The following is a 16,458-nucleotide window of genomic DNA, read 5'->3' on the forward strand; positions in this document are numbered from 1 at the left end:
AGTGTGAGTGTGAGGCTGTGATGGTTCTCGATTGTACCGATGGTTTTGCAGTCTTGCTAAACATTATGGATGCATGTAAGGTGAAGTGGGCGTCCATATGTTATGCTGTGACGACATAGCGATCGCAATGGATTAGCATACTATCTCAGTGAGACTGCATGCGTAATCACTATTGCAATCGCAGTTGCGATTGGTAGTGAATCAGGCCCATGGGCCCTGATTCAGAGCCGCTCGTAAGCGGCCGCTCGTTCGTTCTGACCGATGTTCGCACATCTCCGCATGCGTACGGATTTCAATACGCATATGCGAACCAGTCTGTGCGGCCGAAAATCGTTTGTTCGCTATATAGTGAATGCCTGCTATTTTGAGTGACAGAATGAGGCGTATGTGGGTGGTAACAGGGGAAGGTGCTTGAAAACGGGGAGTGGAATTTGATCGCAGGCGTGCTTAAAGGTCAAAACGGGCGTTTTAAGGGTGTGCATAATTAATACAGCAGCGTCATTGACCACGTCACTTGGTTTTTTTTTACTCCAAACTGCTCGCAAAATAGCGGTTGAAAAAACCAGCCACAAGAATAGCGAGCAGTTCATACGCCGTCCGATGTACTCGATTAATCTAATAAATAGTGGACATGACGTATGGTGCGGGCGGCCAGGGGGCTTATTTTTCAAAATTACAACCGCAAGTTTTGCTCGCTCGTTCAGACTTAGAGGCGTGAACAGACCGCAATGAGCGAACGGTTCATTTGAATAGCCACCCCTTGTTTTAGAACGAACGACCGCAAATAGCGAGCGGCTTTGAATGAGGGCCATAGTTTGTAGGGTGCCCGCTCTGCCACCTGGTCTGTCCCTGGGCATGGGAGCATGGCTAAAGCAGGGATACCTAGATAAGAGTGTTGCAGTGAACCTACTGCCAGAGAAGGTGGGCAGGGAGCTGAGCACAGACAGTAACAGCAATGACAGCTGAGCGTAGTGGGTCCAGCAGCTGAGTAGTTAAAGCATTGAGCACATTCTCTAAATAATGTAAATTCTAGAGAAATGTGGAAAAGCTTTAGGTAATGAGAGAGGTGGCTGTAAAGAGATAGGTTGATGAACTTTGATAAGACGTTAGCATCAGATACACCTACCTGCTACAAAATCAGGAGTAGGCTACTCGCAAAACCACAATGTGCCTTACAGAATCACAGCACCTGGGGGGTCCAGATATGTGTACTATTATAAGGCCAAAGCATTATAGGGGTGCAATCTGTATGTGTCTCAAATTCAAAACCTGCCATACCCACATGCACAAACACATTATATTGGCATATAGTATAACAGAAAGAGTATGTATAAAACTAAGGCCATGATTCAGCATGGATTGCAGCTGTAAAATCGCACGCAATGAAGCTGCGAAAATATGTTAATGCCTGCCATAGCTCAACCTGCATAGAGACGCCCACTGCTGCCTTCTCATATCCGTGATACCTCGCAGTCCTGCGGTAACATCGGTAACATCGAAGCACATTGGCCCCTCACGCGCAACTACCGTAAGTCTGGTCAGCAGCAGAAGCTGCAAGTCTTGTCGCACACAGTAAGTACTCAGGCTGCGTATGCCATCGCAGTGGCTAATTTATGCACACCCATGCAACGGCGTTCAAACGGACAGGAACACCTGCGTTTCTCACACCACTCCCCCGTCACCACCCCCAAACACTCATGGCAGTGCGGTCCCTGCGCACGTGCAGCGCAGTTAATACGCATGCGCAGCACTGAACAATTGGTCAATCTGCGTACGCCATTGCAAATGTGATCCGTGCTGAATCAGGCTCTAAATCAGTGAATGAGTGTGCTGGAATCTTTGTTAATACTGTACTGTAAAGAATGACTACATAAACAGTGTCGGACTGGGGCATGAAGGGCCCACCGGGTGTATGCAAATGTAGGGGCTCCATGCTTATGGGGTGTTGCCAGCCACCAGTCCATGAGCCTGCTCCACCAAGCTGCTGAGCTGTATAGTACCCCGCTTCACTAAAGCTCCACTCCATTACTAGTGTCCATGTAACAGTAAGTACGGCTGTACCAACACCACTGGTTAAGTAACCCGGCTGTCCATAGTTTTAGACATCTACTGGTGTGTGCCTACATAACTCTGCAATATCAGCACCTGCACACACATAATTTCCAACACTGATAAAGTAACAATGTATTAACAGAGTGTACAATCTGGATCCTGACCCGTAAGGGAGAGAAAGGGGCAAGGGATCTCTAGAAACGTAAAATTACATAATGAATAAATGAAATGATTGCTTGGCCATACCTTATCCAGGAGGCCGAATGAGCCAAAATCACTTACACATGACATAAGCTGCAATCTCCACAGAAGAAATGAGAGAGTGCAGTTAAATAGGAATAGAATGAGTTAGACCAGGACCACTCTCCCTGCCCATCACTGACATGGAGGAGGAGCACCAGATGACCGCTTCACAGGTAGGAACCTGCAGCTGCTTCTCCACATCAGAGGGTGGCTTTCCGTGTATGGGTGCAGTGGATAAATTAAAAAACAGTCCATGCGGGACATTATTTCACTCATTCAGTGTTTTAGGCAACCCCTAAGCATTGGTACCCTGGGATTACCTACTAGAAGTGCCGGCTATGGAAATATTGGCAAAAGGACACAGCATTACGCAAGTGAAATTATTGCAGGACGGTGTCAGCATCATCCAAATGCTCTCTACAGATAAGAGAAAATGGGCAGAAAAGGACTAAGCCGGCATGAAAGGTAAGACGAGGATGGACTGTACTACAAAGGCAAGATCCTCTGCATTTATGCCTCTGGTTCTGATTATGGATCATTCCTTCATCTGCATAAAACTTCCTAAGCACCTTAGTCTATGTACCTGATCTCTGTTAGGACAGTGGATTGCTGTATAATCTCCTTGATGATGGAGTAGCCATGGTCCTTGAAGACATTGGAAGTTAGATCTAGATGTGTGAGACTTGTGTTGTTGCTCAGTGAAGCCAGCAGTAGTGGAGCTTGGTCATCTGTCAATGTGGTATCCTCCAGACTGCAAGATATGAGATAAACACATTGTACACACTATAAATGGACACCCTGGGAGGTTAGGAAGCGAGTGTGACGCCCTGAGGATTGGGCAGTAGTGAGAGTCAGCTATCTGCTCATCCATCTTTCCCTTCTCCAAAAGCTCGCTACACCATTTGTTCACATCCCACGTTATTCACTACTCCAAAATCCTTGTCCTACCTCCTCATCTTTCAACCTACTGTACTTCAACCTCCTGGCATGTTATTATTACACAGATTGAGCATGGTTGCAGAGGGTCCAGGGAGGCTGCTGCCCTCCTTTCTATCCCTCCCCTATGTCCTGCTGCCCTGCTATACAGGGCCAACGGTAGTGGGCAGAGAGTTGTAACCACCCCCTCCCCCCGTAGCGATCCCCCGTGCTGAGCACGTTCCAGGTGGTAAAAGCCTATGGGAGCTGCTTTTGCAAGCAAAAACTGGGGACCACAGCTGATATCTCCGATATCTGCTGTGCTCCCCTGTACATAAATGCCAGGGATACTTAATATTTGCGTGCGTCCCCCCTGAAAAAGGGTATATTTTGTGGATGTCCTGTAAATATTAATTGATAAATAGGCCGCATAATGTTTTTCAATTACTTACATGGTGCAAAAAGCTAGGATATGCTGTAAAGCATCAAAACAGCCAATCAGAAATCTCTTTCTGGCTGTCTAGGGCAGTCACGTTAGCGTGAGCTGTCATCTGATTGGTTGTCATGGGTCACAGAGCAAAATCATAAGCCCAGCTGCAGTTCAGGGCTCAACACTTTCTGTACCCAGCTATAGATCTACTATACTCACAATATAAATGTGTACCTGGGAGACTAAAGGCGCACACCCACTACCCGATTAAACAGAGCGATTGAACGATAACGACATCATTATCGTTCAATCGCTTGTTAATTGGGCACAAATCGGGCATCTTAATGTCAATAACGACCACCGATGTGCACTCCCGCTGGTCATTTTTTACATCTATCATCGCCCGAACATGCTGGTCAATCTGCCGATAATGACAGATTGTCCATGTTCGGGGATTTAGGAGGGTGCCTACACTGAACGATTAATCGTTCACAGCACAGCACAGATTGTGGAACGACTGCACGTTTACAGTGTTATTATCACAGGGCTCACTCCCTAGGGTATATTTACTAAACTGCCGGGGTTTTAGAAGTGGAGCTGTTGCCCATAGCAACCAATCAGATTGTAGCTTTGATCTTCTAGAATGTGCTAGATAAATGATATGTAGAATCTGATTGGTTGCTCTGGGCAACAACTCCAATTCTAAAACCTACACTTTAGTAAATATTATACACCCCCTGTATTAATTTACAATTTATTTTAGTAACTCTGAAACATATCACATTTCCCATTACAAGTATGGGAAATGCGATCTGCTTACTAAAAGAAAGTGATAATTAGAATTTTGTGAATCCAATTTCCCTTTAGTACATTTAAGCGATACTAAAATAATGAGAAAAGGGTGTGAAAACACCTGCTTTCACACTATTTTAGTAAAAAGAATAAATATGCCCATTAAACCTCTTTCTGTTTATTTGCACACTGAGTGGGTAACACACGGAGGAGCTGGGCATCAGCTACACGGCAAGTTATGAAGTCTGGCAACTGTCAGCAGTAATATTAGAGGCTCAGCAATGTGGTACACAGGATTATATATAACATAGGGCCTGATTCAGAGCCACTCGTAAGTGGCAGCTCGTTCGCTCCGAGCGATGTTTGCCCAACTGCGCATGCGTACGGATCGTTATACGCATGCGCGAACCAGTCAGTGCGGCCGAAATTCATGTGCTCGCAAAATAGCGAATGCCTGAGTGACAGGAGGAGGCGTATGTGGGTGGTAACAGGGGAAGGTGCTTGAAAACGGGGAGTGGAGATCCGATCGCAGGCGTGCTTAAAGGTCAAAACGGGCGTTTTATGGGTGTGCATAATTAATACAGCAGCGTCATTGACCACGTCACTGGGTTATTTTATAGCCAGAACTGCTCGCAAAATTGTGGTAGCAAAAACCAACCACAAGAATAGCGAGCAGCTCATACCCTGGTCGATGTACTCGATTAATCTAATAAATAGCGGACATGACGTAGGATGCGAGCGGCCAGGGGGCGTAGTTTCCCTAAAAACGACCGCAAGTTTTGTTCGCTCGTTCAGACCTAGAGGCGTGAACAGACCTCAAACAGCGAACGGTTCATTTGAATAGCCACCCCTATTTTCTGGACGAGCGAGCGCAAATAGCGACCGGCTCTGAATCAGGCCCATAATGCGCTCTCTCCTGTAAATTACGTGGAGTTTACAAAACAGTGAGCTGTTCTTTTTATACATTTCACAGAAATCCAAGTTGACTAATGTCTGTAATAATTTTGCAAATGAACACTGCAGTGATGACATCATTATAAGCGATGACATCAGAACTCACTCTTTATTCAGAATGTGCTTATATTTTTTCTATTAAATCAATGTATTTGACATATATATAGATCTCTTATACTTACACTAGTTTCTCTATCCGGCATGTTGGACTGGACAGAGCTGACATCAGGTGGCCGAAGTGAGGACCAGCCAGGTCATTGCCAGATAGGTCAAGCTTCTTCAGGGACTGGTTATTGCTTATTGCAGAGGCCAACTTGGAACAAGAACTCCCTTCTAGACCAGTTTGCCTCAAGCTGTACAAAAGTAAAATGAAAAGAAAAAAAAAATTATAAGAGCTACCAAATCATGAATCGTGGTACAATCAAGGGCCTGATTTAGAGTTGTGCATGAGTCTATAGTATTAGAGAAATATATGCTTGTTGGCATACCTGCCTATTTTTGGGACCTTTGTGAGTAATAGGAAGCTGCATCACACCACCCAGGCACTGCCTAGGCAAGGCCGTCCCTCAAAGCACAGCAAGAGGGTGACTTGTGAGGGAAGTCACAGACTGGCCAACTATCAGTCTGAAGGAGCTACAGAGGTCACTGGCTGAGAGGGAAGTGAAGGTGCAGCGGTCACCCCGATCAACTGCTCTGCATGAAACTGGCCTGTATGGGAGAGTGGCTAGAAAGAAGCTATTGCTGAAGAAAAAACACATCTGGAGTTTGTCAAAAAACCATCAAAGTGACCCAGCTAAAATGTGGTCTACAGTTTTGTGGTGAGATGAGATAAAAATTGAGCTTTTTGGTCCCAATTCAAAACACTATGGGACCTATTCACCATCGGAGGCCATATGTCCCCCGGTGATTAAGTAATGCTCTCGCTGTGAGGGATACTTAAGTATCCCATTCGCAGCGGGGGATAGTTTACACCGGAGCAATTCATCATTGCTCTGGTGCGGGGACAGCTGCTCCAAAAACCAGCTGTCCCCTCAGTTAGTATAGCAGCTACAGATGTAGTTGCATTACTTACCTCCTCCCCATCGGCACGGCTACGCATGGGCACAGCCACCGGGGAGTCCATGAGATGGCGGTGGAGGGATCAGCTCGGATCCCTCTTCGCATCCCCAGAACTCCTTCCCATAGGAAGGAGCAGGGCTACGAGAACAAGTGCCATCTGAAGATGTCACTGTAAGTAAACTCCGAGCGCTTCCAATGGGGAGCCACTCCATTGCCTTTCCGTCAGCCCTACACGGCTTTTAGTGTTGATGCAAGCCGATGTTTGCGCACATGAGCTGCTCCCAGCACCTGCTAGATCCTTTGCACATGCCCATTAGACCTGGCAGACACAGTGACACGGACAGTACGGATTGTCATTCATCCAGACTGCAGCATGGACAGACTCTCTCATCTAAAAGGATAGAAGCTGCCACTGATTCCAACATTAAAGTATGGAGGTGGCAGCAATATGTTGTGGGGACGCTTTTCCTCACCGGGGACTGGGCATCTTCTTACAATCGAAGGAGGATGGATAGTGCAAAATACAGGGAAATACTGCAAGACAACACGTCTGCTAGAGCTCGGGAGAAAGTTCACCATTCTGCAGGACAATGATCCCAAGCACAAGGCCAAAGCAACTCTCGGCGTAGTTATACAACAAAAAGTTTAATATGCTGCAATGACCAAATGAAAGTCCAGGGGGGTATATTTACTAAAGTGCAGGTTTTTTAGAAGTGGAGATCTTGCCCATAGCAACCAATCAGATTCTAATTAACATTTAACTAGCACCTTCTAGAAAATAATAGCTAGATCTGATTGGTTGCTATGGGCAACATCTCCACTTCTAAAAACCAGCACTTTAGTTAATATATCCCAGAACACAACTATATAACAAATAATGCAGCTTTAATGACAAAGAAAACAACTTATTAATATCAGACCAGTGGCGGAACTCCCGGAGACAAAGGAGTCATTTGCCGCCGGGCTCCAGCCCTTAAGGGGGTACCTTGCTCCATTGTCCCCCGGGCCGTTCCGGGCACTGCTGTGGTGATGGAGCGCCGCTGATCGGCGCTCCACCTCCAGCGGCTTCAATATGGGGGGTGCAGTCGCCGGGCGCCCGTTGAGTGTGTTACCAGCGGGCGCCCGGCTCCTTCTTTCCCCTGGTGGTAACTGGACGAATGGAGCTCACTCCTGAGCTCCACTTCTGGGTCACGCAATGCACTATGGGAGTGACGTCATGATGTCACTCCCATAGTTCCGAGGAGTGGGCGCTGGGGATTGAAGGCAGCAGCACTGGAGCGGGGTTTCAGGGGGCATTACTGGGGGCACTACAGGGAGTTTACTATTTGGGGCTTACTACAGGGGGCTTACTCCTGGGAGCACTATAGGGGCCCTTACTACTGGGGCACTGCAAAGGGGGACCATTACTGGGGGGCACTACATAGGCGGCACTGGATAGGGGGACCTCTACAGAGGGCACTGCACAGGGGGACCACTACTGGCACTGCATAGGGGGCGGTGGCAGCTGGGGCTGGCACAGGTGCTGGGAGGGTGGTAAATTTAATTTGCGGGGGGGCACCAACATTTATCTTGCCTCCGGGCACCTGGGATGAAGTTACGCCACTGTATCAGACACCTCATGTCTCTTTCCTGCACAGGTCCTCTCATACTCACAGTAATTCCTCTATCTGGCAGGTTGGACTGGACAGAGCTGCTGCCAAGTCACCAAACTGAGGACCTTCCAGACTGTTGTGAGACAGACCCAGGATCCTCAGAGACTGATTGTTTGTTATTGCAGATGCCAGCTGGGAGCAGGAACTGTCCGTCAGATCATTGTGATTCAAACTGTAAAAGAAAATGAGAATACATTGGTTGTGATATGCAGTCTGCAGATGCTTGCGCCCGATAAAAAAGAGAAAATAGAGAAAAACAATGATGCACAAGACAATAATGATTTTTACCAGCTTTAATGCACCATTGTACCTTATTCAGTACTATAAATAACCTAGGGGTCTATTTACTAAGCTGTGTTAGGACAGGAGATAAAGTGAACGGTGATAAGGTAGCAGCCAATCAGCTCCTAACTGCCATTTTTCAAACACAGCCTGTGAGATGACAGTTGGGAGCTGGTACCTTATCTCATTTCACTTTGTCTCCTAACACTGCTTAGTAAATAGACCCCCTAATCCTAACTCATTAGTTAAATCCGTTATTTTTTGCAAACTTTTCATGTCCATTGTGATTTACAAGTCATGGACCCATTTATTAATCATATTAGTCAGGAGATATCACTGATATCTCCTGGTTACAATTCTCCTCCGATAGTGTCTGCTGCCTCATACTTTGGTATGGGGATGTAGAAAATATGTAATTGTCTTTTTGGAACTTGAGAGTGTAACTGTGAAAATAGCGTACTGTCTCCTGATAGTCTTGTGTGTGAGAGGCTATCGGCTCCACCTCCATCCATTCAGGTCTCTGTAGTCTATTGCCACGAGGAGCAGTGCCACCTGGATGTCAGAGAGGGTGGAGGGTCCCTTTGGCAGTATCACCCGGTCCCCTTATTTTACCACTGGGGATTTGGAACCAGAAGCTCGATCAGAAATTTCGGACACCTCGTGGTTGGAAGCCCCTGATACTTTTGCTGTGGATGCATGGACCTAGAAAATAGCTTAACATTTAGAGGAGGGTTGGGCTACCAGGGGGTACCACCTAATCTCTACCTCCCAGGGAACCAGATATTACGGGGACCAAAGATTTTATTCTTGGATCTTTAGTACCATCTTAATTAGCAGGGGACTATGTGGTATCACTGCCTACAATTTTGTTTTTTTGAACAGCAAAATAAAATGTACATTATACATATTAAGAATAAAATACAATACAATATTTGAGCAGTTGTCTACATTATTTCTTATTTCTTGACAGAAAGCAAAAATAAAGGTCGCTGTTATAATCTTACGTTTTACAATTACATAAATAAAAGAATATGGATAGAACACTTTACAAATGTGGAAGCATTTTTCTTAAAGTGTGAGGGATGTAGCATAGAACAGGCACATACATCAAATATACTAAGATACATAAGTACCATATACAATTAAACAAATTAAAGTATCAATATACTGTAGCAATGTAGCGCAATATATAATTCACCAATGTCGGGACGGGAACCACCTAGGAGGTGGCAAGATTAATTGCCTAAAGCTGGCCACACACTAGACCAACTTTCATCCAACCATCCAACTAGTTGATTGGTTGGAATGAAAATCTGGTAACGTATGGGAGTAAATGATGATCAGCAATTTGCTCCTAAATGCCAGAATACAGATGAAAATGGTTGTTCAGACAAGTTTGTGAAATGTTTGATCTAAACAATTTGTTCAAACAACAGTTTTTGTCCATTTTCCGGCATTTGGGAGCAAATTGCTGATCATCAGTTACTCCCATACCTTACCAGATTTTCATTCCAACCAATCAACTAGTTGGCAGGTTGGACAGATAATCTGTAGATGTGTGGCCATTTTAAGGCAGTGGTTCTCAAACTCGGTCCTCAGGACCCCACACAGTTCATGTTTTGCAGGTCACCCAGCAGCTGCACAGGTGTAATCATTACTCACTGACACATTTTAAAAGACCCACAGGTAAAGCTAATTATTTCAATTGTGATTGTCAGGAGACCTGCAAAACATGCACTGTTTGGGGTCCTGAGGACCGAGTTTGAGAACCTAAGGAGACCAAGAAGTGAAACACAATTCAGAACACACCAGGATGAGGGGGCATGTCCAGATACTGACACACAGCAAGCTGAACCAGATGTCCCAACACTAGTCAGTAACAATGTATTGGAATAGAACAAAATTATCTGATTAGAGAAATTAAAATGGAGTGGGAGAGTACATTAAGTGATTTGTTGCAACAGAAACCACTACGTATGGTCAAAAACCTTCCAAATGTTAGTTTGGGTCTGAGCTGGCAGACACTCAATATACATTCCCCATTGTTTTGAAAAGGCCGAGACTCCTTTTCCAATATTGAAAGTAGCCTTAGGGCTTTCACAATAGAAAACGTCTAGTACAGAGATCTTCCATTCACTCAATGTGGGGGAGGATCGTGAGATCCAATGCCTAAGTATCAATTGCTTAGCTACTGTCACCATAACCATCAAGGAGGGTTTCAAAGGATTCTGTCTCCCAGGTGGAGAAGTCAGCAAAAAGAAAAGCAGGAGCATTCTTAGATAGTTTTAGTTTCAGTGTGGAGTTTAAGAAGTATAAAAGTTTGTTCCAAAACCTACTAATTTTCCACAATACCATATGTTGTGGGATAGAGACACATTGGAGTGGCCACATTTTGTATCTGAGGGCACAAAGTGCTTTCTATGGGATATATAGGTACGATTCAGTCCTAAAATTAATATCTTGTAATCATGCTGATTTAAGATTAGGCAAAACAGTCTCTAATTTCTCAAGAACTGATTTAATTTTAATGGGTCTAGGAGTTAACCGGGCAGAGTTAGAGCCCTTTATACAAATGAACCTGGTTCATTTCTGACACCTCGCGGTTGAAAACTCCTCGCTCCGCTCGGCCTGGGCGAATGGAGCTTGAAAATGTTTAGAATTTTAATATGGGCCTTATTTATCAATGAGTTTTATCATTCACAACGAGTGATAAAACTCGCTGCGTATAATGTGCGCCGACCCACGTGTTTTGGTTTTTTATCCACATGCAGTGGCAGACGCAGAAGTTCTTGAAGGGGGTTTCCAAATGCCTGATTTTAGACTAGAGTGAGTGTGACCAGTCCATGAAGAGGGTAGAATTAGCACTTATCCATCTTTGTGTCATACAAAGTGTATTGTGTGTTATAATTGCAGCATACAGTATAGGACCAGCTATCACAGTAAGGCATTAAATGTGTCAGTAGGGCCATCCTGCCTTAGCTGATTTTTTTTGTTTCAGATGTGGGCACCATTCCAGGATATGGGAGCAAGTACAGGAGTCTGGGAGAGCAGCAGAAGAACCTAGTACTGCCCTGGACATATATGTACATATTGGTCTCGTTGGATAGTGTATTATTATCCAGTATTAATAATTAAGCCTATAGATGGCCTATAGCAGTGCACCCCTAACAGTAACATGTTTTCCAGATCTCCTAGTTGCATAGGTGTATTTATTACTGGCTGACACATGTTAAAAGATCCACAGGTGGTACTAATTATTTAATTTGTGATACTGAGAATAACATGCAGCGCTAGTAAAATTCTGATATATTACTCATTCTATTGTGGTCATGGTGTGGGCTGGGGAGGGGGGTTTCCAGGCAACCGGAAACCCCCTGCATTTGCCTATGGTATGTCCTTCGGGGTTTTGGATCTGAATTTGGTTTTTCAAAACCGCCCTTGCGTGTTTTGATTTGGATATGTATTTTCTTCAGAAGTTGACAAAATCAGCTAAAATCACATAATTTGGGCGTTTTTCTGTTCCAACTGTATTATTAACCTCAATAATTAATTTCCAGTCATTTCCAGTCAATTTTGACCACCTCACAGCTCACAATATTGTTCACCAACAAAGGCCAAAGGCTGGCTGGCTAAACTAAGCAACCAACAGAGCAGCGGCACAAACACATGGCAGTTATTTCTGTTTACAAATGTTGTGCAAATTAGTAATGTATTAGCAATAACCAATCAAACTAACTGGCAAGTACGTTCAATAGAAAACAATTCAACACTGAATTTGCTGTGCTATATAAGAAACTGTTAATAAATATCACAGAAATTTACTAAAAATCGTGCGTGGAATATCCTTGCTCAAAACAATTAGTCGTCGTAGCAGCAAACAAAAAAACCCAAAACCATGTGTAAAAAGCAACAGCAGACATGAATGCTCCCTACACAAGTGCACATGCTCCCAGCACATGCCTATTCTCAGTGCCCAATCTGTATTTCCCACCTGGGGGTGCGTGGCCATAGATGACTGGCACTCTGTGCCCATGTAAATCAGTCTTTTTGCAAAGAAAGCCCCAAAAAAAAAAACCTTTAGGGCGCTGATCCAATATGTGACAGTATATACCCAAATATAACTGCAGCTCCCAACTAAGGGTGTTGTACCCCTTAATGTTGCAATCTAAAAAATGGTATATATAGGCCTATAGCCTTACCTGAGAGCGCTGTTAGATTGGTTGAGGAAGCCGCTGATGGTGTTTTACTAGGCGGAGAAACGCGTCACACATGGTACCTGGATGACAGAGGCGGTAACATAATACTGACAGTTGTCATAGCGCTTTTTAAAGGAATTGGAGAGAGGATTGCATAAAGATACAAATGACTATTCATTATTGTGGGACAGCAGCAGAGAACATTATGCGCAGTATGTGCTGAATTGAAATGGGATTATAAATGGCTGCTTACCATAACATGCATACATGTGAATACTAATACTGCTCCATAAGCGCTTACTAACCGCATGGATTATTTATACTAACTAACTGGCTTCATGCATAAGGAGACTTTGGGCCTGATTCAGAGCCGGACGCTATTTGCGCTCGCTCGTCCAGAAAATAGGGGTGGCTATTCAAATGAACCGTTCGCTCTTTGCGGTCTGTTCACGCCTCTAGGTCTGAACGAGCGAACAAAACTTGCGGTCGTTTTTTTAAAAAATACGCCCCCTGGCCGCTCGCATCCTACGTCATGTCCGCTATTTATTAGATTAATCGAGTACATCGACCAGGGTATGAGCTGCTCGCTATTCTTGGGGTTGGTTTTTGCTACCACAATCTTGCGAGCAGTTCTGACTATAAAATAACCCAGTGACGTGGTCAATGACGCTGCTGTTTTAATTATGCACACCAATAAAACGCCCGTTTTGACCTTTAAGCACGCCTGCGTTCGGATGTCCACTTCCCGTTTTCAAGCACCTTCCCCTGTTACCACCCACATACGCCTCATTCTGTCACTCAAAATAGCAGGCATTCGCTATTTAGCGAACAAACGATTTTCGGCCGCACTGACTGGTTCGCGCATGCGTATAACGATCCGTACGCATGCGCAGTTGGGCAAACATCGCTCGGAGCGAACGAGCGGCCGCTTACAAGCGGCTCTGAATCAGGCCCTTTGTCGTTTGCTTTAAGAGAACAATTGGTTGCAAAAAGTAAATATTGCCAGTGATAAGCTTTGGACAAGCCCTGCCTATTTAAACTATATGAAATTTGAGGAGTCTAATAAGACATAGGTTGTTTTTTATTCATCAGGACTAAAGTCCTCATATATTGTGTATTAACTAATTATACTGATATATAGATATCGTTTTTGCTATGAATGTCATGGTATATACAACTAACCATTGAATTGACGGCTTTTTATATGTGGCTAAATGTAATTGTTTTTTACATGTCAATATAATATTTTATCTCAACCAATCTAACAGCGTTCTCAGGTAAGGCTATAGGCCTATATATACCATTTTTTTTGTTGAGCATTTCCCAAAAATCTTCCCAACCATAGAAACAGCATTCCATACCTGTGGGTCAGAAACAGTTGCGGTCAGATACAGTGGAAGGTATACTGCCGGGCAGATACAGGCCCTCATTCAGAGGCGGTCAGAGGATGCAAGCGGTCGCTCAAAAACTGGGCGGCCGCTTGCATCCTGACCGCCCGCCTCTGTTTCGGTCGTTAGGCTGTGGGTTTACACCCACAGCTCTAACGACCGCTAGGGTGATGGTCGCAATGGTCATAGACCATCGCGACCATCGGGGCTTACGACGAGACCCTAGGGTAGGGTCTCACTTGTCGTATGCCCCGGTGAGCTTCTGGCTCTGTCAGAGCCGGAAGCTCTCCACTGACATCACTAGTGATGTCAGTGGGGCCTCCCCCAAACGGCAGGCATTCCCATGGGAACGCCTCCGTTTGGGCTGCCACCCCCCGGGCCCGCCTTCCAAATGGGGCAAGCTGTCATTCAACATCGACAGCTCGCCCCCTTTTGAAAGAGACTCGCTACGATACGGGATACAGTGCGGGTCTGATATAGTGCAGGATACAGTGTGGGTAGGATACAGTGCAGGCCGGATACAGTGCATTATACAGTCCAGGTTGGATACAGTGCGGGTCGGATACAGTGCAAGGTACAGTGTGGATCTGATATAGTGCAGGATACAGTGTGGGTTGGATATAGTGCAGGCCAGATACAGTATGGTATACAGTGTGGGTTGGATACAGTGCAGGTCCGATACAGTGCGGGATACAGTGCGAATCTGATATAGTGTGGGATACAGTGTGGGTTGGATACAGTGCAAGTCCGATACAGTGCGGGATACAGTGCGGGTCTGATATAGTGAGGGATACAGTGTGGGTTGGATACAGTGCAGGTCCGATACAGTGCGGGTCTGATATAGTGTGGGATACAGTGTGGGTTGGATATAGCGCAGGCCAAATACAGTGTGGTATACATTGTGGGTTGGATACAGTGCAGGTTGGATACAGTGTGGGGTACAGTGTGATTCGGTTACAGTACATGTCTGATACAGTGCAGTTTATAGTGTAGGTCAGATACAGTGTGGGTTGGATATATTGTGGGTTGGATACAGGGCAGGTCTAATATAGTGTTGGATACAGTGCAGGTTGGAGACAGTGTGGGATACAGTGTGGGTTGGATACAGTACAGGTCAGATACAGGCCCTGATTCAGTACCGGACACTCTGACAGAGCGCTCGCTCTGAATCAGGGCCGAGCTATTTTATTTTTAGAACGGTCCCCTGGCCGCTTGCATAGCTGTGGGTGACCACCCACAGCTATAGCGAGCGGCCAGGAAGATGGTCGCGATGGTCAAGACCATTGCGACCATCGGGCTTGCGAAGAGACCCTTGTGGTAGGGTCTCGTGGCCGCAAGCCCCAGAGCCCAGAGAGATTTCGGCTTTAACAGAGCCGAAATCTCTCCCACTGACATCACTCGTGAGGTCAGTGGGCCCACCCCCAAACGGAGGCGTTCACATGGGAACGCCTCTGTTTGGGCAGCCACTCCCCCGGCCCGCCCACCAAAGGACGAACTGTCACTCAACATCAACAGCACGCCCCCTTTGTTGCGAGACCCGGAGCGACGGAGTGCCCGTCGCTATCCAGGTCTCGAGCATGCGTACGACGGAGCCAGCTCCATCGTGCACATGCGCACTGGCCCACCATCGACCCAGTTGCGAGCGCACAGTGCTTGCGACCGGGTCTGAATCAGGCCCACAGTGCGGTATACAGTGTGGGAGTGCCGGCAGTGCAAGGGGGGCTGATGGTATTCGTAGTATGGAGAGCGGCAATGCATGGGTGCGTGCAGTGTCCGCAGTGTGAGGGTGCTTATGGTATCCTCAGTACGGAGGCAGCAGTGCAGGGTGCTGGCAGTATCCGCAGGGTGCAGGGTGTCAGCAATGCAGGGGTGCCGGCGGTGTCGGCAGCGGGAGCAGCGGTGTCAGTGCAGGGGGATGGGCGGCATCATCCTTCCTTTTCCTGTGCCCATTGAAGTCTATAGGCAAGCGCCTATTTGCTGAGAGCTGTGGCAGACAGCTCTCTCAGCCAATCAGCTGCAAGCACATTGAATTTAATGGGACTTTGAAAATGGCAGCATCGGGGCTTATGACGAGACCCTAGGCTAGGGTCTCGTCAACCTTAAGCCCCAGGGAGCTTCCTGGCTGGGTTTCAGCAGGAAGCTCCCCACTGACATCACTGATGATGTCAGTGGGGCCGCCCCCAAACGGCTAGCGTTCCGGCGGGAACGCCTCCGTTTGGGCAGGCATGCCCCCTGCCCACCCAGCAAACAGAGCGAGCTGTCAATCAACATCGACAGCTTGCTCCGTCTGCTTCGAGCCCGCTAACGACGGATCACCCATCGTTAGCGGGGGCTCGTGCATGCGCATGACTGAGCCGACTTCGTCGTGCGCTTGCCCTGTGGACCAACATTGAGTCGGTTGCGAGCGCTCAGCGCTCACGACCGACTCTGAATAAGGTCCTGAATCCTGTCACATTATTATATTTACTATTCACAACAGCCTTCCTATTAGATAA

At 46.2% G+C, this 16,458-nt stretch overlaps 1 protein-coding gene across 1 annotated transcript in view; it reads right to left on the reverse strand.

Moving 5' to 3' along the window:
- LOC148473255 (NACHT, LRR and PYD domains-containing protein 12-like) overlaps positions 1–16,458 on the reverse strand; it is a 98,846-nt gene that overhangs the window by 4,152 nt on the left and 78,236 nt on the right. Inside the window, exons 9-11 of the mRNA XM_088459849.1 lie at positions 8,099–8,269; positions 5,569–5,739; positions 2,879–3,046 (exon numbers count right to left, since the gene is read on the reverse strand). Coding sequence (XP_088315975.1) covers positions 2,879–3,046; positions 5,569–5,739; positions 8,099–8,269 — 510 coding nt within the window. The remainder of the gene's footprint in view (positions 1–2,878; positions 3,047–5,568; positions 5,740–8,098; positions 8,270–16,458) is intronic.

The sequence above is a fragment of the Taudactylus pleione genome, unplaced genomic scaffold, assembly GCF_031769625.1.
Source record: "Taudactylus pleione unplaced genomic scaffold, aTauple2 ptg000946l, whole genome shotgun sequence".
Lineage (NCBI taxonomy): Eukaryota > Metazoa > Chordata > Amphibia > Anura > Myobatrachidae > Taudactylus > Taudactylus pleione.